This window comes from Cladophialophora carrionii, assembly GCF_000365165.1.
Source record: "Cladophialophora carrionii CBS 160.54 unplaced genomic scaffold supercont1.4, whole genome shotgun sequence".
Classification (NCBI taxonomy): domain Eukaryota; kingdom Fungi; phylum Ascomycota; class Eurotiomycetes; order Chaetothyriales; family Herpotrichiellaceae; genus Cladophialophora; species Cladophialophora carrionii.
Window position 1 is genome coordinate 3,131,537 of NW_008481829.1, and position 25,389 is coordinate 3,156,925.

Below are 25,389 nucleotides of genomic sequence, written 5' to 3' on the forward strand. Positions count from 1 at the left end.
GGACAGCTTGTTTGTTTGATCATATGCGTGCATGTTGCATTTGTCGTGCCCCTACGACAGCGGTGAAGCGGCGTATGACCCTTGACATCAGCCATGAACAGATTGTGCGTAGCATCATGAGATACAAGCAAGGCGTTTGGCGGGTGCCATGTCAGAGTGCATAGGAATAGCGTTCCCATTTGTGTTCACCAGCCTGGATTCTGCGTTGCATACGGAGTGCATGCATTTTCTTGGTGTCTTCTCCCGTCCTGTCACATTGTGCTCTTGGAAGTGGTCGTGCCCATTGTGCTGATATTCTGTAGTAGAAGACGACGTGTTTCGACAGTCCTTTCGGGCGTGAGACGATCCTTCAGCGACCACGGTCAATGCACGCACCCACATACACGCGCACGGCACGCTTTGCCGGCATATTTGGACATGTGATTCTACTCTCTGGTGATATGCTCTAGATCGCACTCTGGATCACGCTGTCAGAAGACTGGTTCGGTGTCTTCTCCGCTCTCCCACCCCTTTAGCTTCCAAGTCTGAGCGATGGATGATGGGATCACGGCTGTGCACCTTTCTCCATGCTGACCCACTGCCTCAGGCAGAGTCTGATGGAGCGTCGGCGCATGGGATCTCAAATCTGCCTTGAAACTTGTGGACCGGGACAGGCTATCATGGTGCTCCAGTCACGCTACGCGCCTTCTTACACACAGTACAGTACGCAGTCCATAGAAGAGGAGACCAAGGTATCTGCTTCCAAGTATGATGGAACGCCTCTGTGTGGCCCTGCGGTGACAAGGGTCCCGCGTGGTTTCCATTGTCCCATGAGTACTCCGTATACTGCTTCGGGTGGTGCGGTGTGGTGTGCTCGTACAACGCCGAGTCCTTCTAGAAGGCGCGTATCTGCCGCTGCCACTGCAGCCCAGCCTTGGTTGCTTCACAAGCGAACTCGTACTCCGTACTTGTGTCAAAGAGCAGACCCTTTACACAGTACGAGCCCGCAAGCCTTGCATCGGCCCGAGATTCAGGAGGGAACAGGGGCTGTGTCACGAGTCAAAGGTGGGGCTTGCGAGGCTGAGCAGCCGAGGCCGCCTGGACGGCTCCGCGCTTTGGGCAGGTGACGCGGCCAAGAGCGCATCTGATTGGCTGGTGGGCGCTGTGTGAGGCTGTGCGTTGCTGTACGTTGGCTTTGGCGCTGGCGCTGGAGCCCCTGCGTTCTTAACCGCAGCCTTCCTCCCGATTCCGCCACCCAACGTCCTTTCCAAACGAGCAGATCTGCTGGAATGCCCGCCAGATGCAATCTCCCCGCGGACAACCGTTATCATCTACTCGTATGAAATCAGCCATGAATCGCTTTCGGATCTTCACTGCCAGCTTCAAAATCCGCCTTACTTGGCAGACTTCATTGTACGAGGTAGCTAAGGGTTCGGCGTGTCCACGATGGTCGCGCTTCGAGGCCATGCGGCCCGAGGAGAAATGTACACATATATGCCCTCGCCTCGCGTAGCTACTTGCTTTGATCGAATAGACTGACAAGACTTGAACGGCGTGGTCGAAGCTCAAAGTAAAAGCCCCAGCTGTCGACTTGATCTGACCGAACAGAGCAAACTCTCTAACCCATCGCCGCTTCTGCTGTACGAGGCCGCGTCACTTCACCGACCAAGCAAACAACCCCTCCTTCAAAAATGGCCACACTCACCCTCTCGCGCTGTGACACTTGCCACCAACTGCCTCACTCCAAGATGGACAGGTTATTCAGGAAATTCTCAAACAAATCGCAGAAGAGCGGCGGCGGCGGCAGCAATGCCTCGCAGCGACAGTCTCCCATCGCGGCGGCACGAAACAACATGAACACAAACAATCCTTTTACCACGACGATGCCAACTCGTCGACCGGCAGCACCGGAGCCACCGCCACCATATTCACCACCTGCCAGCACCAGCGCTGCCCATGCTGCCAGCCGTGTCCCCTTCTCCCCTGCCGATCTCGCCAGCACGATGCAAACGGGCGACGACTCACCCTACGCGTTCCTGCGCACCTTTGACACCATCTTCCTGATCGACGATTCCGGGTCCATGGCAGGCCGCTCCTGGCGCGAGACGTCGTCGGCACTGGCGGCCATTGCCCCGATCTGCACGGCGCACGACCCGGACGGCATCGACGTGTACTTCCTCAACCACCGGAACCCGCACAGCACGCACGGCGGATACACGAACCTGACGACCACGGGCGCGGTGCAGAGTCTGTTCCAGAACGTGCGACCCCTCGGCGGCACGCCCACGGGCACGCGGCTCAACCAGATCCTGAAACCCTACCTGAGCGAACTGGCCGACAGCCTGGAACGGCAGGCGCACGGCCACGACGCCACGGTCAAGCCGCTGAACATGATCGTCATCACCGACGGCGTGCCCTCGGACGACGTCGAGAGCGTCATCGTCTCGGCCGCGCGCAAGCTCGACTCCATGGCCGCCGAGCCGTGGCAGGTCGGCGTGCAGTTCTTCCAGGTCGGCCGCGAACCCGAGGCCCGGGACATGCTCCAGGAACTCGACGACGCGCTGTCGGGCGAATACCACATCCGCGACATGGTCGACACGGTGCCTTGGAGTGGAGACGACGGTGACGAGGGCTTGACCGGCCAGGGCTTGCTCAAGGTCTGTCTGGGCAGCGTGGTCAGACGGTGGGACCGAAGGCAGGTGTAGGTGTGGTTGACATTTTTCTCGGCCGGTTCCTTGCATTGCTGGCGCTTCAACTGCACCATTCGCATCCGCACAAGATGTGCGTCTTGTCACTCTATCTCTCTCTTGACCTATGAGGGAACTTCTCCATGATACGTTGTCACCGTCATTGTCATGCGTGGCCACGGCCATCGATCCCATTACGTTTACAGGCGACGACGACAAGATATCCGGACGAGGTTTGCTGCCTACAGCACCCCATACTGGCATCGGTGCTGGACCAGTCGAGACCGCCTTCTCACCTATGGCATATGTATATAATTATGTACGTACGTATTAGTAGTAGATTTCAGCTCCGACAAGCATCCGGTCGGACGGACAAATCCGGGATTTTTCCTGCAGCGCGCATTACGGGCAACAAGGAGAAGAGAACATTGATTGTTGACAGCCCTTGATAATGTGACTCGACGTCTCTGATCCTGTGCGCCCATTCTATCCATTCTTCATTATCACTTAATAACCTGCCAACTTGTCTGTTTCGATATTTTGACTCTAAGTCTAGTCTACAGCGCCCATGCTATCCATCTTCAACGTCACTTAATAACCTGCCAACTCGTCCATCGATTACTTCCGATTCGCAGCCAGAGCCCGCTGCGTCGGCGGCGCCGTGCAATGGTCCGCTTCCTTGCCCTTGTGCGTCTGGTCAAGCGCCTCTTTCAACCGGTCGGCAATCTCGTCGTCGACCCGTCTCCACATCTCGACCGTCTTGTCTTGGACCTCGGGCAACGCCTTGGCCACGTGGCCCGAGAGGTTGTGCAGAAACACCTTGTCCTCGCCCTGTTCCTTGAACAACTTCCACAGGTCGTGCGGCTGTTCAAAGTCCTCTTCCTCGACGTCGGACGAGTAGGCGTGCACGCGCCCGACCCATTCGTCGTGCGCGACGTCGCCGGGCCCGGATCTGAGCTTGCGGAAAGAGGAGCGCGCTGAGCGTGTCACACACACACACACACACAGGTTAGCGGTGTCGGGGTAAAACACAGGGTCAGAATTTCAGATAAATAGGAGGACTGATAAGGGGGCAATGGATCTTCTGGAGTCCTCAAGTGCAGAGACATCTGCTTACCATAGTCTGGATCACTGCCGTAGTTGCCGTCAAACCGCATTGGCCCGTCGCGCTGGTAGGGCGAGTACGCCTTCTTCGGCGCGTTGGGCGGCAATTGCTGATAGTTTGGCCCGACGCGGTACCGGGCCGCGTCAGGGTAGGAGAACATTCTCGCGTGCAGCATGGTGTCGGCACTGGGTCCGATGCCGGGAACCATATTCGAGGGTGAAAATGCCGCCAGTTCGATCTCCTGGAAGTGGTTCTGCGGGTTTCGGTTCAGGGTCAGTCGCCCCACGGGCACGAGAGGATAGTCCTTGTGTGGCCAGATCTTGGTGATGTCAAAGATATTCCATCGGTACGTCTCGGCTTCCTTAGGGTCCATGATCTGCAGGTACATTGTCCAGCTGGGATAGTCGCCTTTCTCGATCGCGTTGAAAAGATCCTTGATATGATAGTCGGGCTCCTCGCCGGCCAGGCGGACGGCCTCTTCTTGCGTAAGGGTCTTGATCCCGTCGTCCGGCTTGAAGTGGATCTTGACATACTTGAACGTCCCGTTCTCGGGTTTGCCGAATTTGAAGGTGTGGTTGCCGAAGCCGTTGACGTTGCGCAGCGAGGCCGGCACTCCACGTGGGCCGAAGAGTTGCATAAGACAATGCGTCCCTTCCTGGTGGTTGTTGTGGAAGTCCCAGAACATGGAGCTGTCGGCCACGCCGGTCTGAGGATGCCTCTTGTGCGAGCGATTCAAGCTGGGGAACTTGGTCGGGTCGCGAATAAAGAAGACGGGCAGATCATTGCCGACGAAGTCCCAGTTTCCTTCCTCGGTCTTGAGCTTCAGCGCGAACCCTCGGATGTCTCGCAACGTGTCGGACGAGCCTCGCTCTCCTGCGACGGTCGAGATGCGAGCGAGAGCCTCGGTCTTTTGGCCCGGTTTGCTGAGGAAGTTGACTGAGCACCAGTCCGACACATCGGCTGTGCATTCGAATTCACCCCATGCTCCCGCAGCCTTTGCGTGGACGACGCTGACGACAGTGTCAACTCGGGGCCTTGGTAGACATTAGGGATCTTACAAACCGTTCCGGAATCCTCTCTCGGGGGAAGTGAGCCAACGTCTCGATGAGTTGGGTGTCTTCCAGCAGGGCTAAGCCACCACCGCGTACTTTGGGCCCGCGAAGAACTACCGCCGAGGTAGGGTCCCGGACGGGCCTGCCTTGGGCAAGGGTGTAGACGGGGGCATCTTCAGAGGCCTGGTGATTGATCAGCTGACGCCGCTCCTTGAGGGCTCCGCAACCACTTACGCTGCCCATGTTGACTTAGTGATGTGATCTACGTAGTGTACCTGGTCGTTCCGCCATTTTGCTGACTGTCTGAGAGCCCTGCAGCATAATATACAATTGTCCTAATGGTGGCGTGGCATGTCATGATGAGGTCAAGGAGTATTGTCCGGATATGCTGTCCGAGGATACTTTGTCCGACGTTTGCAGAAATTGATTGTTTCGTCATTACTTTTCACCGTGGGCACCGAACCTCGAGCTGGGTCACCGTAGCACAGCAAGCGAATCTCGAAGGGTGAGGTGCCGACCAATGGCAACTTCCGTGATTGGACATATATCAATCATTGGCGTCAGGAGGGAGTGTCCGCCAAAGACAGCCCAGGAACAATTATCCGCTCGTCGCGAAAAGATGCGAGCTAAGGATGAAAAGGATATGGATTGTCCTGCACCTAGTGAAGATGAAGAACTGGTCTGCGACCGTTGCCGGATGAACCTACGTGTTTGTTCGGTCGGCGCCCGTACTCCGTACAACCAAGACCTTTTCTGTCCAAGAAACAGTGGATACTGATGCATCCGAGGACAGAGCGCCGTTTGATCGAGCATCATGGCCACCGTCCCGGGCTGGGAGAGAGGCAACGCAGCGTGCCACTGGTGATATCGTAGGGACTGCATCCGCTTGGGTGTACAGTCTGAAGCAGAATTTGACATTCCATCCAGGCCGGGACAACATGTGCCCTTTGTGCTCCAGGTAGCGTGCGCGTGTGTTACTCGTCTCGTCTGCAGGTAGCCTCCGCGCCCAGGTCAAGGCCGTGTACACTCGTCTTAGCCTCGGGTTTCAGGTGGTCCTCAACGACCAATATGCGCATGGTCATCTTCTACTTCTTGACGTTGCCCACATTTCAATGAATTCGATCTTCTCCTTGACCCCAAGACCGACTCTCTTGACACGCCCCAGTCTGGCCAGCGCTTCAGCGACCTTGTCCAGAAATGCTTTTTCGTCTTTAGTCATGGAAGGTTCTTGTTCCTCACCCCCGCTACCGACGAGAGTGTCTGCATCGCTGCTGACCCCGTTATCTGACCCTATTGTGTCGAAATAATTTGTAGTGTAGGATGACGATACTTTCGCGGCCACCATGGGCTCCTTTGCTGACGATGATTTCGAGGTATTGTACACGGCCTCTGCTATGCGAATGCGAATACAATGCGACGGCTTGCTGCACAGATTCCATAGGAAGGAAAGATAGCAGTGAGGAATGGGGGTCGTGACATCTGGAGGTGTGTATCGAAGACTAACTGGAAAAACTTTCGTACGTGGGGGAATGGTCACCAGACTCGGACTTAGAGGTAGGATCCCTCTTCCGTTCGTCGTCGTACATTCGGGAAACACGGCGATAACGCGCTCAGGGTTCTGCTTGATCAACGTTTCAAGGCCGACCAACTTGGCATTATATGCTGGTTCCAGCTTTGGGTGAGCGAATGTCCGGTAGATGGCTGTTAGCAAGGATATGGGTTCAACAAGTCTCGTGTATGGATACGTCGCTGCGAAGATGGGGTCGAAGATGGCGGCCAGGTATAGAGGGTCGATAGGTGACGCGCTTGAAGATGTGATGATGGAGCCTTCTTGAGGGATCTTGCTCTTGTTCTGGGCCAACGACCTGCAAACCATCAGCACGTGCGGTGAGACTCTCTGTCTCGCCATACCCTTTCTTAACCCCGTCGATTTGTAGATCTATCCACCATATTCCCGGAATCCCCAAGATGCACCACAACGAAGCTTTCCTTCCCAAGATGCCGAGGGGCATCCACTGTAGGATGACGAAGTATGACAGGGCGAAGATGATGAGAAGCGGCACGCGACAGATGTACAAGAAGATGTGGAAGGGGAGCGCAATGCCCGCAGACTCGGTGGGTATGGGAAGAAATGGCGCGATACCCGAGCCTGAAAAGGTGCAATCAGTATAATGGAAAGCATCCACGTCGAAACACACACCTTTATCACGAAACTGCGAGAACCTCTCCATCGTGACTCAGGCCGCGGCGCTTCGAAACCGAGTCGTAGAAGCGTCGTAAGAGTGAGGCCAACAGATGAAACAGATGAGCACGCTACATGACAGAGCCAAGATGCGCAAACAATTGCCAGGTGATCAGGTAATCCGGTTGTTTGTGCGAGCGGAAAGGGCACATCAGGCAAATCTGGTGGAACGCTGGTAAATGAGCTGAGACTCAGTCCAGTCGAAATGATTTTGGAGAGGAAGTCGTTCGTAAGTGTGGCGCTGCCAACCCAACTCCTCGCCTGCTACTGTACTGCGTACACCTGCACCAAGTGGTACGTTGTGGTGATGTACGTAGCAGCAAATGGTTGGAAAAGTAACACGAGTGCGCAGGAAGCAAATATCACATGTCACGACCATGACACAAGGACGATCCGCCGGGCTGTTGGGCGTCTTGGCATCTATCCCCGCCGCTTTTAAAGGTGGAGTCAACTGCGGCAACTTCAATCCGAACTCACTGGAACTTGACTTCCAACTCATCGATTTCACCCCATGGCAAAGATCTCATTCCAGTGAAGCCCGCCAGGTCGTAGCCCACTGCAAATTCCTTATCACCATCGCCAGGCTCTCCGCTGAGGTTGGTCTGTCAATGAACCGGGGACAATATGTCCTTGCTACTGCTTCCCCCAAGATATCGGTTCGCTTTCACCATGTGTCGAGATATGCCGCAAACACAGAGCATTCGTCACGGTATATTGACTTTAGTGCTAAACCCCACGACACTGCTACCTTCCAAATCGTGTTCGACTTTCATTCAGACGTTTGATGGATAACAGAATCTTCACGTCTGACCCTTCAATGTGCTGCGTTTCACAGCGTGGAACCGTCCACAGACCCTTGGCGAGAGAGGCATCCTATCATCCTAACACCTGACATTCCTCATTGCCACCCACGTTCGACTTGCGACGCCGCCACTACTGCTTAATAGTCCCCTCCAGGTACGCCTCGTTGGCGAAACTCCACCCCTCCACCCTCTCAGTGAACACCAACTCCCGGTCTCCCACCCACATAGGCCTCGTCACCTCCAGATACGGGACATAATATTCCTTCTTCGCCTGAACGTCTTCAAACCACTTCTGATCACCCTGCCAGACTTCCACGAAGCGGAACGTTCCCGGCTCTGTGGGTGAGTGGGAGACGTCGAAGAAGAGGCATTCAGGCTCATGGATGCAGGATTCCCAGGCCGGGCGAAGTGCAGCTAGGAAGGCCGGAATTTGTGACGCGTCAATGCGAAGCGTGGCGTGAAGGACGAGCTGGCCGGTAGAATTGAGTGTCTCCTGTGAAGGCATGGTGGGCTCGTCTTAGCACGGGATGGTAACTTGGAGGTGGCCTGCTCTCGGTGTCGAATGCTCAGTGTCGGAGAACTGTCTCACTTTGATGTTGAAGACCGCAGGAACACAGAACGGTCGCTCAGCCTTATATACAGCCATACATCTGCTGCCCAGTCGTCTGGCACAAGTGAACTACCCTCTCGGCAGAACTCAAACAAGCGTTTACTAATGGGCCATTTTCACTAATGACGGCACTTTCAGTATGCGCATGCTGCTTCTGCTGGAAGTCGGCTGCATCTTGCGAGATCTGTGGCTCGCTGGTAACAGGTGACAAGAACCCGCCCAGGGAGAATGCTTCGTCAGCCGGCAGCCTGACGTTGATGGCCTAACCGGAAGACACGGACTGTTCTCCAAGATTGATCCACAGCATCATTCGGCTGTGTGCATCCCGCCGCAGTGGGAACCTGTTGGTGTACAGCCACACTCTCAGTTGCAGCACGATGGGGGTCATGAAGACTACTGTTCGATTATAGAGGTACGACTTCACAGGTGGAGATCAAGGTACTCTTACATATACAGTAAGGCTCGGCGGAGAAGATCCATCTCCACGTTGCGGAGTTGGCCGTGACCTTCCTCCTCGAGCGTAGTGTGACATTGGACTCCCCGCCCTATGATGGTGACAATGTGGCTCGCAATGGACAGAGATTTCGAGGTAGGTGACAGTCTTTCAACTCTCCCAAGGAAAGCAGAAAAGAAACAAGTTTGAGCGCGATTGCTGAGTCCCAGGCCGTTTCAACCATCGAGAATCATGGGGTCAACGACCTTCGAGGTATCTGCCATCCGGGCTCAATTTCCAGCCCTGGACCAGAAACAAGTCTTCATGGACAACGCTGGAGGCTCCCAGGTCCTTCAATCAGTCATCACCTCGATATCCGACTATCTATCCCGCACGAACGTGCAACTCGGTGCTTCCTACCCCGTCTCACAGATCTCCACCAAAAAGTTCGATGGCGGTCACATCGCAGGCGCGAAGTACATCAATGCGTCGCCTAGGGAGGTCGTCTTTGGTCCGTCGACGACTCAGTTATTCCGCAATCTGTCCGTGGCGTTGAAGATAGAGCCAGGCTCAGAGATCGTCCTCTCGAACCTCGACCATGAAGCGAACCTTGCGCCTTGGGTCCAACTAGCAGAGTGGAAGGGCCTTACCGTGAAGTGGTGGATTCCCAGCAAGAACACGAACTCAAATCCCAAGCTGGAACCTGAAGATCTGAGACAACTGCTCACGGATAAGACACGGCTGGTTTGCTGCACGCATACGAGCAACATCCTTGGCACGGTCACGAACATCGCAGCGCTAGCAAAGGTGATTCATGAAACGAACCCGAACACACTGTTCTGTGTCGATGCCGTGGCGTATGCCCCGCACGCGGCAATTGACGTCAAAGCCTTGGGAGTGGACTTCTACTCCTTCTCGTGGTACAAAGTGTATGGGCCGCATGTTTCGATGCTGTACGCGAGCGAGAAGGCACAGAACGAACTTCAGAGCCTGGGCCATTATTTCAAGACACGAAATACATTGGAGGAGATGCTGGGGCTGGCAGCGGGCAATTATGAGTGCGTGCAGTCGATTCCAAAGGTTGTCGAGTACATCCAACAAGTCGGCTGGGACGCCATTGCCGCGCAGGAGGAGAAGATTCAGGAGATATTGCTCTCGTACCTGCGCTCGAAGCCCGCCATCATCAAAATATACGGTGAACCTTCTTCGGACAGGAAGCTGCGCGTGCCGGTGATCAGCTTCCGAATCAAGGGCCAGAGCTCGCTGGGTGTCATTGATGCCATCGAGGCGAGGTCGGATTTCGGCTGTCGGAGTGGCCATTTTTACAGCAAGAGGCTGGTTGAGAATGTGCTCGGGGTTCCTGATGGAGATGACGGCGTGGTCAGATGTTCTTTGCTGCACTATAACACAGCTGAGGAGGTAGAGGGGTTGGTGAAGGTGCTTGATGATGTTATCAAAGAGGAAGCGGGAAAGGATGTGAAGGACCCGGAGAGGAAACACGTTGCTGATTGGTGAGGAGGGCCGTATCAGTACATATAATGGAGATTCGGTGTTGACCAAGATGAGCAGCAACTGGTCGGCGCACAGCGATGCCACCAATTGTTCTGCATCATGGCCAGGGTTCGTTCCGCCTGCTATAGGTAATAAAGGCTTTTCTGTCGCTTTCACGATATGCGGACCCTAGCTCGAGTCGCTCGGACTCGGACGGTCTTTCGCAGAGATTATAGCTGCCCTCGAGCATGAGTCTGATTGCGAGCATCAGTACCATTTCAAGAGATCCCTTGCGGAGATGAGCAAGTCTTGTCCACGGTTGCAATATGCTACAAGTCTTTCCCAGCAGACTTGACAATGTCGTTGGTGAGGAGTCCTGTGTCTGAGGCAGTGGATCGTTCTTGAGGGTTTCACCTTGTCATCCATATTAGGCATTGACGCATTTCTCAAAGGGCCTGCGGCAATTTGTTGAGCAGGGTGCCACCTTTAGCACCGCCGACGCAAACACAGTCGCAGATATCATCAGTGGGAGACGATGCACGCCGAGTGATGCCCACGATCAATCAGTACTGCCAAAAACCTCATGAACAACCATTTACAACTGGTGGCCGTTAGGCCCAATACCGTCCCACTGGATCCAAGAGGGCGAGGGGGCTCGAAAATGGTATCAATGAAGTGGAGGGCACTGTGGCGATTAGCTAAGGGGGGAGGCTGGGAGCGGAGGCAGAGAGCGTCACGACAGGACAAGGGCAAACACATCCAGCGATACAATGAGAAGCATATGGGGCACCAAGCACCCGGTGTCAAAGGTTATTGCAACGTACGCCAAGAGCGCATCAATCGAAGTCTTCAATGTGACAGATTGTTCTTGCAGAAAGTGTCCTTCCATCACAACACAGTGCACAATACAAGCGGCGTTCGGTTGAGTGACGGTGTCTGCAGTGTCTTGGCAAGATGGCTGCGACGTCCACCCCTGCTACCCGTTATGTAAGCCGCACTAGTCAGCTTCGGGTAACATGTTTGTGATTGGGATGCTCATCACATTCAAGGACCGACGCTCTATCTTCAATACCAGAAGTTACTGGGCACCGTCGCGCCGCGCACCGTTATATTCCAAGATGGACGCTGAGAATGCATGTTGACACCATCTCAGACAGCCATCAATCCGCTAACATGCCATCGCAGTTCGTGTCTCAACTCCCTCAGCCCACCAGATATGGGCATGCGTCACCTCAGAGAGCCATGGCAGAGATGACGGTGGCGGCGACCAACTCACGCAGCAATATGCCTCCTCCATCGACGGTCGGCCACAAGAGACAAGGATCTAATTGTGTGTACACGGCCCAAACAAAGAAAGCTAAGGTGACGCTGACAGCAGCAGTACCTGAGCCGTCAGCGAAGCGGAAAACACTGGTCGAGCGTGCCGGTGAGACCAAAACCAACGCAGCAGCTCCTAGATCCAATGCGCCTGTCGGTGCTGGGGTCTTGTCTACCGTTCATTCTCGAAATCCTGCCGCCTTCTCCCAATCATACCGAAGCCATTCGAACACTTCGAGGGAAGCTTCAGCATCCTCCTCCTCATCTGCCTTCTCCGCAAGCGTGGGCAGCGGCATCAAACCTCCTGCGATACGTGCCACCTCCCACCTCGCCCGACCGAAATCCTCACTTGCAAGAGAAAGAGGAACAAAACCCGCCGCCGACTCGGGGCCAGAGCCAGCGCAAGGAACCCGAGGAGGAAATAATCAGAGTGGTCCCAATGGCAAATGTATGGTTTCCCTTAGTTCTAAACCCCAGTTTATCCCTGCTGCGCGTGTGCCCGTGAATGGATCTGCGATTGTCGTACCGAAACGAGGTGCTCGAAATATGCCACCGTTGATAGCCCCACCGGTGGCCTTCCCGCGTGCTCGGCTCGACCGAAACGTCTCGACAACGACAATTACCGAGCGTCTGTTGGGTCTGTCATTGGAGCCGTCGACGCCAACTCCAAGAACCCGACCCAGTAGCCCTTCGCGACTACCCCGACCCTCGCCCGCACCTCGACAGCAATCGCTGGTGGCAAGAGATCCATTCACTCCGAAGAAAATCTTCACACCGGCACCACTACCCAAGGATCTCTGGACCAATACTATTCGCAAGATTAAAAGCCAACCGTTTCTGACTAAAGACTCTAATTTAGTGGCCTGGGATCCCGAAGAACAATATGGCAACATCGAGCGAATGTATGAAGATGTTTGCAAGCATTACAAGCAAGCCATGGAAGACAACATGGCAGCAAGCGAAATTAACACCTCATATAAGTCGACAATCGCGAGCCTTGAACAAGACCGGAAAGACTCGACAGAAGCCTTGATCGCCGTGCGGACAGAACTCGAAACCACGAAGTTCAAGCTCGAAGCAGCTGAACGGTCAAAGCAAGAGCTGAAACGGGATCAAGAAGAGGAAATCGAAGACCTGAAACGCTCCCACAGGATAGAAGTGGAGAGTATCCGCCAGACGCATCGAGACGAGCGGGAGCGGTTAAGAGATGAGCATAGAGACGAGATCCGCGAGCTTAAAAGAAGACTAGAGGATGAGATCGAGAGTGAACGGACTCAGCGGATACAAGCTCTCAGTCAAGTTTCCACACAAGGGGCGCTAGAAAAACAGCGACACCAACTGGACCTTGAATCAAAGGAACAACAGATCCGAAATCTGAACAACGAGATCGAGCGGGTGAAAGCAGATCTCGAAAGAGAACGACTCCGCAACGACGACCTGCGACAAAACCTCTCCACCGCAGGCGACAATGCGTTGCACATGGAAAGTGCTCGACAAGCATTGCAAGCGAAGATCGAGTACCTTGAATCCGACAGCAAGTCTCAATCAGAGGCCTATGCGGCTATGGAACAGAGGATGAATGAAGCACTCGCAACAGCAGCTGAGTGCCAAGAGAAGCTTCGAAAGGAAGAAATGCTTCGAAGAAAATTACACAACCAAGTACAGGAACTGAAGGGCAACATTCGGGTATTCTGCCGCGTTCGACCCGTCGGTGAAGACGGCGAGGACACGGCCAAAATCACCTTTCCAGAGTCCGAGTTCGAAGAAGAAGAGATCAAAGACATAGAAGTCAAAGGCCCGGAGGAGATGAACAGCCTGGGCAAAGTCACGACAAAAACTCACCAATTCTCTTTCGATCGCGTTTTCAACCCGTCCGCGACGAACAATGAGATCTTTGAGGAGATCAGCCAACTGATACAGTCTGCGCTAGACGGCTACAATGTCTGTATCTTCGCCTATGGGCAGACTGGCTCGGGAAAGACTTACACCATGTCCTCTGATGATGGCATGATCCCGCGTGCCCTCCGACAGATATACACCACCAGCAAAGACCTCGAGCCCCGAGGGTGGTCGTATACCATGCAAGGCAGTTTCGTGGAAGTATACAACGAAGAACTCCGTGATCTGCTTGGAAAAGACGATACGGGCAATAAGAAACACCAGATCATCCATGACGCAGCCACGTGCGAGACGACCATCACCGACGTCACGACGCTGAATCTTGACAGTCAAGATCAAGTCGAAGGGATTCTGGCGCAAGCTATGGCTCGCCGCAGTGTAGCAGCCACCAAGGCCAACGAGCGCAGTTCTCGCTCCCACTCGGTGTTTATCCTCAAGCTCCAAGGCGTCAACAGCATCACAGGGCAGAAGAGCAAAGGCACGCTCAATCTGGTGGACCTCGCTGGATCCGAAAGACTGACGCACTCCAAAGTCGAAGGCGCACGGTTAAAAGAGACCCAAAATATCAACAAGTCGCTCTCCTGCCTCGGCGACGTGATCGGGGCCTTGGGCCAGCAAACAACCCATCCACCCTCGTCACAGAAACGAGACGCTTCTTCGCGTGGCAGTTCGCCGTCCCGCTCCTCCTCGGCCTCAGCCTCTGGTGCAACCGCCCACATCCCCTACCGCAACAGCAAATTGACATACCTCTTGCAATATTCTCTGGGCGGAAACTCAAAGACACTGATGTTTGTCATGGTTGCGCCGGAGAAGAAGTGTCTCAGCGAAACCATCACGAGCTTGAAGTTTGCGGATAAAGTGTCGAGGACGAGGATTGGCGTGGCGAGAAAGACGAGATGATGTACGAAACAAAAAGTCGAGAACCAGTGTGCCGGAGAAATGGAAGTGGGACGCACCTGAGAGACGTACTGGTTGGTGCCGGTGCCGGTGCCGAGTCGAAGCGTGCTTGTTTTGGTATTGCGCTTTCGAGCAGGCGGGATGCTTCTTGTGTATAACTTGGGATTGGGAGCTTTTCTGGATCGTGCTTTTTGTTTTGGGATGATATGATCATCATGGAATAGGTCCAGTGCGCTGCCAGCAGGATTCATATCGGATGGTCTCACTTGCCTGGGTCGGTTCAACAGGGTATGGCAAAAGGTGAGCAGCTTACCGGGCGGGACTTCTGGCGTTGTGTATAAGGCCGCGCGACATATGTACCTACCAAGTTGGTTGGCACACACAAAGGCTCTGCCTAAATGACATGACGATGATGCGATGCACGAATTACATGATCCGATCTGCTACGCTGCCTTCGTCCCGTTCTATTCTACCGTGTACGCTACAGGTACCATTGGTATTGTATTCGAGAGGTGGATGCCATTGTATACTACGCTTCTTCCTTACTGTGCCTTGCTCAGCTCCCGCACTATGCCCCTCGAAATCCACTCGGCCATGCCCATCGTGCTGACCATGGGATTCACGCCGCTCGCACTGGGAAACACACTCGCATCCGCGACGTACAGGCCGTCGGTGCCCCAGACCCTGCCGCGCGCGTCGACCACGCCCGTGGCCGCCGAGCCGCTCATCCGACACGACCCCATCTGGTGGGCACTCCCCGCCGTGCACGGGTCCGGGGCGCTGAAGCCGAGCCGGCGCAGGTCGGCGATCCAGTTGTCGAAGCTCGTCTGGTCGTCGTCGTCGTCGTCATCGTCGTCGTCGTCGTCGTCGTCATGCGCCGTCTTGGTAGTGGTGGTGGTGCTAGGCCGCACCCACCGCGTGGCTTCGGGGTGGTTGGGCTCCAGTTCAATGGCGCCCATGGTGAAGGCGATGCGTAGACCCGCCACCACGCCCTCGAGGATGGAGCGGCAGTCGCGCGCCGAGGGCGTGTACGCGATGCGCGGCCGGCGGCGCGACGCGTCCTTGGGGTCCAGGTACACGCGGCCCGTGTCGGCGTCGCGGGCGATGCAGACGAAGCCGGTAGAGAAGGCGTGTTTGGCGGCGTTGACGCGGTACTCGACCGCGCTGGCGAGCGGATCTGAGGCGGTGGCGGGGGAATCGAGGGCCGACAACGACTTGTGCGCCCGGAACGGCACCGTCAGCAGGCCGAGCCCCGGGGTCGAGCATATGACTTCGACTTTGACGCCGTGGTGGTGGCCGTCGAGGTTGTCGAGGCCCGTCATCGCGGCCGTCAGGATGGCGCCCTCCCACGGGTTGGTGCGGTGTGGCCACGTCGCCCACACGGTGTTGGTCGGGTGCAGGTGCAGGTGCGAGCCGATGTGCGGGTTCTTCAGCCCGCTGCGCAGGAGCACGAGCGGCGATTGTAGTGTCCCCGCGGAGATGATGACGCGTTTGGCCGAGATGGTCAGCTGTCGGGTGGTTGCGCGGTCGCGGGACGTCCATGTCGCTTTCACGCCCGTGGCGGTTCGGGTGGTGGTGGTGGTGGTGGTGGCGGTGGCGGCGCCGCCGGGTTGTTGGTCTGCGAAAGTGACTTCCTCGACCCAGCAGCCTTCGATGAATTGAGCGCCGTGGGCCGCGGCGTCGGGGAACCAGCAGTTCGCAGGACCTTGCTTGGTCGCACCTGCGCAGCCGTGCGTGCAGTAGCCGCAGAAATGCCGTTTGGACCCCGTGTTCTGGGGCACGATCCGGACGTCCAAGCCTAGCCGGCGCGAGCCTTCCAGGAGCGTCTGGTTCGCAAAGTTGTGCTCGATCTTCCCGAGGGCCTCCAGGTCCGTCGACTTGGCCACGCCCATGCGTTCGCAGATGGTGTCCAGACAGTCTTGATATTCGGGCCCGACGAAGTGCGCCAGACCGTCGGATGCCCATGCCTCGCGGACAGCGTATGGAGGCTGCAGGGAAGCTGACCAGTTGATCGTGCCGCCGCCGCCAAAGGTACTCCCTGCCAGGATCCCCATGGACGCGTCGTCGGAGACTATCATGCCGCCGTTCTCCAGGAGGTGCTCGCCCGAGTCGCCATGGGACATTGGGAAATGCGTCGAAGGGAAGTGGTAGGATTTCTCGAGAACTATACATTTCAATCCGGCGCGAGACAGATGGGACGCCACCACCCCGGCGCCACAGCCAGAGCCGACAACCACCACATCGGCGGACAGTGTCGTGGAAGTTGACGGAGAGGTAAAGTCGTGAAACTTGAATTCGTAGCTCGGGTTGCGCTCGATGTGTTTGGGAGTAGCTGGGAAGTCAAGCAGCCTTGGTAGACTGGTTGAAGTGGCGAGCCAGACTTGCCTAGCCAGTCCATTCAGCGACCTGTAGATGGCGCGAAGGAGAGGCAGTCGCGCGCGGGACCACTGGCAGACGATCTTGGTGCGGGTCTCGAGGTCTTGCTTGTGGATCGGCGTCGTGTAGCCGGTGAGCAGATAGGAGCCCAGTCTCGTATTGAACAGGGAAAGGACGAAAGCCAGGCCCTGTACATCTGAAGGTGGGACGTGAAGCTTGAATTTTCGGACGACGGCATCTCTGAAGACGTCGCTCTTGGTTGCATCTTCGGACAGATATGCTCTCGCCGTCTCCTCGGAGGCATCCTCTGGCAAGTACGGTTTCAGCTCAGAGACAGCCGCATCGATTTCCGAGGCGGGGATAGACGGTATGAACACCTCGACAATCGAGAACAGGATGTCCCATTGGTCGGTGCTGAAGACGTCGCCATCAGGAGCGGGCGTTCGAGGTGACGGTAGGGAAGCAAGGCTCGAAATGGTTCCCGTCTGCGACATTATGCCTCAGTCCTTCTACGCTCGAGCTCGACTTTGATGCTGCCTCGGATAACAGTGCCCAAGTAGAGGGACGCGAGCTGGTTTCGAAGAGGGTTAGCAAAGCGAAAGTGCACCAGCAAAATTCGACGCTCTCTGAGCTTGACGAGTCTGTCCTTTTGAAGCATGGAGGCGCGCCAAGCGACGTCCAAGGCAGGACGAGCCGCCTGCATAGAGTGACGCTGCCCATGGCAGTCCTGACGAGACAACGTCCTCCGCCACGAAGGGAAAGCGGTTTGGGCCTCTGCACATGAAACGCTGGGCCGAGGTAAGCACTACACCGAAAGAGCCTCGCAATAGCCGTTCGGGGGTTCAGAGGATATACGACCTCCTACAGTAACAAGTCGAACCCCCTTGCTCACTACGATCGGCATGAGACCGAGGAGGCATGTAATGACCAATAAGGCCGGGTGGAGGATTTATCCGTGGCCGCCGCATCGTGTGTCCTCGTATGTACTCCGTATGTCGTACCCCGAATGCGCATGCTTACGGAGTGTCTTACGGTTATGTAAGACTTGCTACGAATCGACCGTGCGTGGCAGGCCTGGGGAGCCGACAGCTGGATGTCGGGGAATCAACTGAAGCTGGTCGAGATGGCTGAGGTACCGAGTAGAAGTCCCTGATGCTTTGATTCCGATTCGACCAGCCCAGTCCTTATGTTCAGGCCACGCGGCACATCTGTTCCGGACGGCTGTCTGACGAGTCCCGGGCTCGCCCACTGTTACTGCCGCTGTCACTCACTCACTGGCCCTTTCAGCCCTCGGCTTGGATCTCGTAGCTATTGGACTTGTGCTTGGGCTCAAATCGAAAGTCTCTGTGCGCTGGTCCCAGGAACATCTCACTGTCATCGTCGTCAGCCGCCGGTCAGAGAATATGGTGCTCGAGTCCTTACCTGATCTTGATCCAGTCCTTGTAGTTGTCGCTTGCCATCAATGTCTCGAGCTCATCCCGACCTCGGAACCGTGGCGGTCGATCCTGAATATTGGGCGGCAGATACTCCAGGAGGCCGATCGGCACATATCGACAGGCAAAGCTGAGCCACTCCAGCAAGAACCGTCGCGTCTGTCCTACACCCCATTCATCACTGCCCCACGCCTCCAAGCCGTATCTGACGAACCGCTCAACGATCTGTAGCCGCTCTGAAGACGATTTGTCTAGGTATTGCCCTGCTGCAATCTCCTCGAATAGCCACGGTTTAATGAGCGCTCCACGCGCTGCCATCACCCCATCCACCCCGGCGTGCTGGATATGGTCGTAGTAATGCTCATGAGAAAAGACATCGCCATTTCCAATGAAGAAGACTTTCCCGTTCTTTGAACCTTTGTGCCCATTGGGCTGATCCCGCTCCTCGGGCTCGTGGATAGTGTCGGCCATAGCATCGGCCTTTGCGTTGAGCGCTTTGATCAACGAAGCCGTGTCGGTGATGTACTCCCAGTCTGCGGAACGAGTGTATCTCTGTTGTCTCGAGCGTCCGTGGAGCGTAATGGCAGCGACACCACAAGAATCACCATTCCCACTACCAAGGACGAGTCGGTCAACGAGTTTCTGGGCGGTTGGCTGCTTATCCTTTGTGCCCGTGCGGATCTTCACTGTGACAGGTGTCTCCCCCGATACCATGTTCATTCCTCGTAGCATCTTTTCGAGCTTGGGCGGCGAGTCCATCAATGCCGAACCGGCACCCTCCCGGTAGACCAGATCGATAGGGCAACCAACATTGAGGTCAACCACGCGCAAACCCTTTGGCAAGAGAGTCGTAAGGACTTCGGTTGCTTTGACTGCCAGCCAAGGCTTGTTTGCGGCAATTTGGGCCCCGAAACAGAGATCTTTCGTTTGGTCATAGTCGAAGACAATATTTTCCCGGCTTTTGATCGTAAAGGTCGGTGGTTGGACGTCCGACTCATGAGCTTTCATGAGGGCCCACTCAGATTTATGACCTTGCAGAAGAGGAAGTGACATGGCCATCTCGGAGTAGGTGAACGTTGCCCCAAGCGAAGTGCACAGGCGCCGATACGGTAAATTGCCTTGTGTCGTTAGCGGAGCGAGAATTGGCGTCTCCGGGCCAAAGTATAAGCGACGCTTCTCTGATGGCCGCAGGGGAGCTTCCAGAAATGTAGCTCTTGAATCCTGCGCAGCGTTTCCATCCATTTCATCCTGGAGAGTCTCCGGTTCAGGAGAGGAGGAATTGCGTAAAGATTCGGGCCTGCGTGAGCCCTTTCCTGGTCGGCGGTTTCGACCTTGGTCCGCTGGATTTTGAGCTCGCTCGTCGAGCCAGCTGAGAAATTCGTCTGATCTAGGTGTCGGCACCTTCCTCTTGGTGAGCTGAATCCTCTGCTGCGACGTTAGGATGTTCGCGACGCCCACCTCTTCCTCCTCCGACGAAGTCTGAGCATATTTCACCATTTGATCGGCATTGTGGACCAGGACCAATTCCTTCCGACCATCACCGTGTTCGACTTCGGTAGAATGCGAACCGATGAAGCGACATTTCCACCCGGCCGGGCATCTTCCCTTGACCTCCCAAACAGGACAAACGCCGTGGAATGTAGACAGGTCTTCCCGCTTGTACTGGCTCAGGTATTTCCGTAGATCATGCTCGAAGCGACAACTGTCCCCGAACGGACAGGAATCGGGGGAGAACTCAGGTCTGTGAACACGGGTGGAACACAAGCCTACCTCGTCCCTTGAACTTCCAAAGTCACGAGCCTTGTTTTGACCTGACTTCTTCTCACGGCGTTTGCCTTTGCTGTTCTGGCTTTTCAGCTGTCTGTCTTGGTGATGAAAGGCTTCTGCGGCATCGTCGTCGGCTTCGTCACGTGCGGGTTTCGACTCGATCAAGTCGTCGGCCTTGACTAGAAACTCTTCTTTGACCGGCGCTGTGCCCTTCCTTCGCTTGCTGCCGTTGTTTTCTGCCGAGCCATCAAGTTCGGTAATTTTGCGCTTAGCGGATGGTGACGCGGCGTCTGCTGGTTCTGGCAGAGCGATGTCGGCAGGGGCACCATACGAAGTCATGTCGCCCTCAGATTGAGGAGGCTGTCCTGCTGCAGTTTCATCCATCGCTGAGAACTTACCACTGTTCTCGCTGTGCGAAGTGCTCTCCTCCGTCGTCAAGGGCTTGCCGAGATCTAATGACCCAGCATTTCCAAGAACGATGTTAAGAATTGCGCATGATATGTGCCATGATGGTGAGGGCAAAATTGATGACGTGCAGCGAGTTTGTGGGGTCAAACGTCTTGAAGTTTCGCCAAGCCGACAACATTTTCCCGAGGTTGGTCCGGGCTGGTTTAGGCGCTGGTTGGCGCCGGATTCTAGGTACGATACAAGCAAGCACAAGCTCCAGGTACCTACCGTAGGTACCTCTAGGTAGTAAGTACCCCGATGTCAGCTACTCCGTACACAATACGGAATATGTGACCGTATAATATCGTGTATGCCGAGATGGGCAAATTCGACAGCAACATCTGGCAAGGTTCCTACTTTCTTCTACGACTAGATGTCTCCCACGCGCGCGGTTGGTCACGACTCAGTCATAGATAGTGGTCGCTTCAGGATGGTGGCAGGCCATGCAGGATCTGAGACCCGATGTCAATGCAGCCCTGTGTATGGAGTACGGACTACAATGTACCCAGTACTCGTCCTCGTACAGTACAAGCACGTCTCCCAAGAAATCTCAGCGTGCTACTCTGTTCGGCATCACAACACGCGTCCCAGTGCCCCAGCATCGGTCAATGGCCCCCAAAGGGATTGTTGCCATTGGATCTCGGCTGGCCTGACCGACCCGAAGGATTATGACCAGACTATCCCAGTACCTGAAACAGGTTGGCTTCTCGTCCGCATAGCCAGTAGTTGGACACAACGAGTATGGGCTCTCCACTCCACTCCAGATATTGGACAGGCAACCGCGTTTCATCCTCCCTACACAGCCTCGTTCAACGCCTGGAGTAAACATGGCAGTCAAGTCATATAAGACACGACCACAGCATTGAAACCCCTTGACTTGTCACCACACCCTCCTCCCTTTTGCTCTGTCATTCCTAACATTCTTCATTCGCGAACGTTATCTGCCTTCATCTCCAATATTTTCCTGCCGCAACATGAGTTCCTCCAGCAAGCCCACAGAGCCATGGGATCTCGAGACCGCCGTCCGTCTCCTGCTTCTGCTGAACAACGCAGTTGCTTTAGCCCTCAGCTTTGCTAGTATGGAGGTTCTATTCATCGTCGTCGGCTCGATTCTTGGTGTCTCCGTCATCTTCAATATGTTAGTCCTCCTGTCCAAGGTTAGGCCACACCGTCTGGCCTTGACGAACGACGATGTCCACAGACGGAGCCCTTCGCTGCTTGTCTGGGGAACCGACAGCGTCGGTGTTCTTGCCTTCTTGTCTCTATACGTGTGCAGCACCATCGAGACCATCTCACGAGATGGTGGTTGGCGTCATTTACCGGTATTGCTGATGGCCTATGCATCGATTGGAACTCTGGTCGCCTGGTGAGTCTACCCACTGCGTGAGCAACCAACACATCCGACAGTCGCAATACGCATGCAGCGTGGCTAATTCGTTCCCAAGTGCCATGCATGGCTACATGGCCTTGAAAAACCTTCAGAGGTACATCCGCTACCGGCAAAGTTTGACCTCGTCCTGCCCTCACTGCCACCAGGAGCTGGGCTTCGTGGCAGCCAGCATTGCTCTGCCTCCATCGCCGATCAGCCAAATCAACCAAGCCGAATCATCTCCAGCCCCAAGGGAGAGTTTTTCTGCTAATTCGGCCGGCGAAAATGAGGGGGACATGCTCATTCTGAAGTCTTAAGCGGCGGAAGGAGAGGTGCCAGGTGTGCTTTGCCGTAACGGTGTCTCACTTGGTTGGTTGGCATCTTGAGGCCTTCTGGGCAGAAGCGAGGAACGAGGTTGGAAGGTCGGTGGCGACGTGTGATCTTCATTGAACGAGAATAAGAGGGACATGGAGGCAACAGGAAAGGGAAGACGTCACGGGACATGCCAAGAGGGAGCAGGAGTCGTTGTGTTGCTTTGTGGGTCAGCAATCATGCCCTTGTAAGATCTCTGTGTTGAGGTGGCAGGGCCTTGTCGTCGTGCTGGGGTGAGGAAGCGTACTCTTTGAATTTCAAGCCGATGGTCATGCACGTCAACTTTCTGAGGATCAGGTAATGACATCGACTCGGAATATGCTGTAGGGCCCGGCGGAGGCAACCGCCACAAAGGCTGTTGGCTCTTCTAGGAGACGCCAGCCGAGGTTTGACTTTGTTTGCCGGGCTTGTGTCTCGATCAAGTATCGGTGTTCCGTGCTCTTCGCAGCTGAAATGTCGCCGGGTTGTCACTGTACGCCACCAGATGAGGGGATCGATCAAATGTGTCTCACAGTGTCCAGTGGCAAACGAATAGGAGCATTTCATCGAGTTGAAGCCTGAAGCCTCCACTTGCTGACCAGATCATGCTCCCAGCCACAACAGCGAGGCATGCAGAGCGCAAGAGCCGGCTGACACCCAGCTGACCTTCTCCGGCTTCCATGTCCTCTACGAGTTCGCCTTCGACGACTTCCACAGCTTCCAGAAGGCCTTGGCACACAACGACCCACCCATATGGCAGAGTTGGCTCGGACCAAATCATCCGAACTTCCCACGCTGCTGAGCCTGACAAACCCTTCTCAAGGGACGAGTACGTATGGACGAATCAGTTGATGCATGACTGCAACAAGCCACTGCGCTTTCCCTGTTGTTGGAATTAGACATCACCTCACCTCACCTCCCACGAGTTTGAAGTCACATAGAGTAGGCCGGCAGCACTCCAAATTTTTCCTGCGAAACGGCCCGTCAGTGACCGGCGCCTTCACTAACGAGGCATGAGTATCCAGCTCGATCCTGGAACCAGAACGATGTCTATTGGGACGGATCAAGTCGTGAAGACAGGAGATTCTGAAGCGTCTAAATGTACGTAAGCTGTTCGTAGCCTGCACCATCTATGAGTCCCTTGCAATCACCACAGGGCATGACAGTGGCGTTCCCGGTCCCGGTCCACGTGTGGACTTAGATCACCAGGGACCCGCCCCTTGCATTCGACTCAGTGGGCATGGGTGAAAGCTTTTCTGTCGAGCGGATTATCTCCGAGCGGTCAGTTGAACAAGGCTTCGGCGGGCAACGACCCCAAAGTTCAGTTGTCGCCCCTCGGGAATTGACTTGGTACGAGACACCGGCCGGCCAGGCTACGCAAGGCTGTGCCGAAATCCCTCACGCTCCCGGTTTCTCTTCTGGCCGCTGTTAGATCGCACGAGCCTCGGCACTACGAGGTACCCATAATATGTGAAGGCTCCGAAGGGTTTTCATTGGGGCAGAGCTGATGTAGCCTTATGAGCCTTCTGTACTTGTAACAGGCGTTGACGGGCATTGTCCCACTGACGTGAGTGGTAATTCACGTGGCATTGGCCACCGCCTTTTGAGCGATCGGTAAACGAGAACCAAGAGCTCCATTACTCATCGACGCATTGAGGCTATTGAGACAGGATAGCTCCGCAGGGTTCAGGTGAACGGGCGAGAAGGTGAGGAAGGCAAGTGAAACCCAGACTCTTTGATCCTACGAGTACGAGACTCATACTCGATAGATCCATCACATCCACTGATGGTCTGCTTCACGATTCTCAATCTGGTGCCCCTACTCCATTATTGCGCACGATTGGGTCATAGCGTGGGATTGATATGCACGCGAACTGCATCCCACTTGCTGGTCTTGGGAAGCCGACCGAGCTCATGGGAACGATCATCGATGCTCCAATGAGGCACTCCACCACCATCGAATCCCTTACGCCGGAAAATTGGGGAGGGATTGTCTGAAAAGTGTTCCTCAATAGCCAGCCTTGACGTGAGGGACCTATCACATGTACGCTCCGTAGGGCGCTGTTTAGCGACGCGGCCACCAGACGCATATCGATGCAAACCGTGTCAATAAGCAAGGGCAGACTCGTACGCAGCTTCTGGCAGTCGATCGGCTTCGGTCCGATGGAGCATGACAGGGCAGAACAAGCTCGCAAATATTCTTCAATAATACGGGCACTCTCGTCCACAAAGAACCGTCGTGTTGGCAGTCTTCAGCAATTCGTCAGTGTCCAACCAATTGTTGCCAGTAGCTGAACGGCAGCCATAGCCGCCCCATGTGTCGCCTGCATTATGAGATCAGCAAAGACGATTTCGCTAAGAGTGTACGGAGTACATTGCATCAGAGACCATTACGAGTACATTTCCAACACCATCGACGGCTTATCCTGCAAGCAAGCAAGAAATAACAGCCGTATTTCCGATTCGAGTAGAAAGTCGTCCCCAATAGTTTCTCATCTCCCGGTAATTGAGGGGATGTGAGACTGTTGGGTCGAGGGACGCTGAAATGGCCGTGGTCAGACAACGGCCGCGATTTTCCATCCTGGTGTCCACCGCCTGGGGCTTCGAGAAGCCACATGGATGTCCATGCGACGCCACGAAATGTCGCCTTCGGCAACGGTCCCTTGCCATTATTATCAAGACTACCCAGGAGGTAGCAAAGCACCTGCAGCTGCATCTTGTAGTCCGGGCGTGGGCGTGACCGGGACAACCGGTGTTCTACAGTAAGTAATTAGGCTTTGTCGAGAAATGAATGCTTCAGGTACAGGGTCCTGAGGTGTCACGCCCTTTGGCCGGAAATCCAAGGCGCAGATGCGCGCTCGAGACTCCTTACGAGTACCACCCACGGGCAGTTACCAAGACGCAACTTGACCGACAACCGGCGCCAGTGGAGGCTCCAGGGCCCTGTCCGCTTGAGCAGGACAGGGCAGGGCTAGCGACAACGGGCTTGACAAGGATCGCTCAGAGGCCACCAGTGGCACACACCTCGCGGCGCCATGCCACAGGCGGCCGATGGGCCCTCTGGGTGACCCGCACCCCTGCGACTTATGGTTCAAGCTCCTGGGTCGGGAACCCTCATGAGGCAAAGCGTG

General features: G+C 55.4%; 9 protein-coding genes across 9 annotated transcripts; 4 read left to right on the forward strand and 5 right to left on the reverse strand.

Moving 5' to 3' along the window:
• Window positions 1-1,727: 1,727 nt before the first annotated feature.
• G647_05795 (uncharacterized protein) lies at window positions 1,728-2,684 on the forward strand (the record flags this gene model as incomplete). The annotated part of the gene is made up of 1 exon (XM_008730121.1): window positions 1,728-2,684. One exon carries the CDS (start codon window positions 1,728-1,730, stop codon window positions 2,682-2,684), a length of 957 nt encoding a protein of 318 aa, XP_008728343.1.
• A 600-nt stretch (window positions 2,685-3,284) lies between these two features.
• On the reverse strand, window positions 3,285-5,066 carry G647_05796 (uncharacterized protein; the record flags this gene model as incomplete). Its single annotated transcript, XM_008730122.1, has 3 exons — window positions 3,285-3,643; window positions 3,784-4,781; window positions 4,834-5,066. The coding sequence occupies 3 exons, from the start codon at window positions 5,064-5,066 to the stop codon at window positions 3,285-3,287; spliced, it is 1,590 nt and encodes a 529-aa protein (XP_008728344.1).
• Window positions 5,067-5,901: 835 nt separating this feature from the next.
• Window positions 5,902-7,054, reverse strand: G647_05797 (uncharacterized protein; the record flags this gene model as incomplete). The annotated part of the gene is made up of 3 exons (XM_008730123.1): window positions 5,902-6,688; window positions 6,735-6,972; window positions 7,024-7,054. 3 exons carry the CDS (start codon window positions 7,052-7,054, stop codon window positions 5,902-5,904), a joined length of 1,056 nt encoding a protein of 351 aa, XP_008728345.1.
• Window positions 7,055-7,998: 944 nt separating this feature from the next.
• On the reverse strand, window positions 7,999-8,373 carry G647_05798 (uncharacterized protein; the record flags this gene model as incomplete). The annotated part of the gene is made up of 1 exon (XM_008730124.1): window positions 7,999-8,373. One exon carries the CDS (start codon window positions 8,371-8,373, stop codon window positions 7,999-8,001), a length of 375 nt encoding a protein of 124 aa, XP_008728346.1.
• Window positions 8,374-9,163: 790 nt separating this feature from the next.
• Window positions 9,164-10,426, forward strand: G647_05799 (cysteine desulfurase; the record flags this gene model as incomplete). Its single annotated transcript, XM_008730125.1, has 1 exon — window positions 9,164-10,426. One exon carries the CDS (start codon window positions 9,164-9,166, stop codon window positions 10,424-10,426), a length of 1,263 nt encoding a protein of 420 aa, XP_008728347.1.
• Window positions 10,427-11,575: 1,149 nt separating this feature from the next.
• G647_05800 (uncharacterized protein) lies at window positions 11,576-14,518 on the forward strand (the record flags this gene model as incomplete). The annotated part of the gene is made up of 1 exon (XM_008730126.1): window positions 11,576-14,518. One exon carries the CDS (start codon window positions 11,576-11,578, stop codon window positions 14,516-14,518), a length of 2,943 nt encoding a protein of 980 aa, XP_008728348.1.
• Window positions 14,519-15,057: 539 nt separating this feature from the next.
• On the reverse strand, window positions 15,058-17,385 carry G647_05801 (uncharacterized protein; the record flags this gene model as incomplete). Its single annotated transcript, XM_008730127.1, has 1 exon — window positions 15,058-17,385. One exon carries the CDS (start codon window positions 17,383-17,385, stop codon window positions 15,058-15,060), a length of 2,328 nt encoding a protein of 775 aa, XP_008728349.1.
• A 789-nt stretch (window positions 17,386-18,174) lies between these two features.
• Window positions 18,175-20,475, reverse strand: G647_05802 (uncharacterized protein; the record flags this gene model as incomplete). The annotated part of the gene is made up of 2 exons (XM_008730128.1): window positions 18,175-18,262; window positions 18,314-20,475. The coding sequence occupies 2 exons, from the start codon at window positions 20,473-20,475 to the stop codon at window positions 18,175-18,177; spliced, it is 2,250 nt and encodes a 749-aa protein (XP_008728350.1).
• Window positions 20,476-21,512: 1,037 nt separating this feature from the next.
• Window positions 21,513-21,908, forward strand: G647_05803 (uncharacterized protein; the record flags this gene model as incomplete). Its single annotated transcript, XM_008730129.1, has 1 exon — window positions 21,513-21,908. The coding sequence occupies one exon, from the start codon at window positions 21,513-21,515 to the stop codon at window positions 21,906-21,908; it is 396 nt and encodes a 131-aa protein (XP_008728351.1).
• Window positions 21,909-25,389: the final 3,481 nt, after the last annotated feature.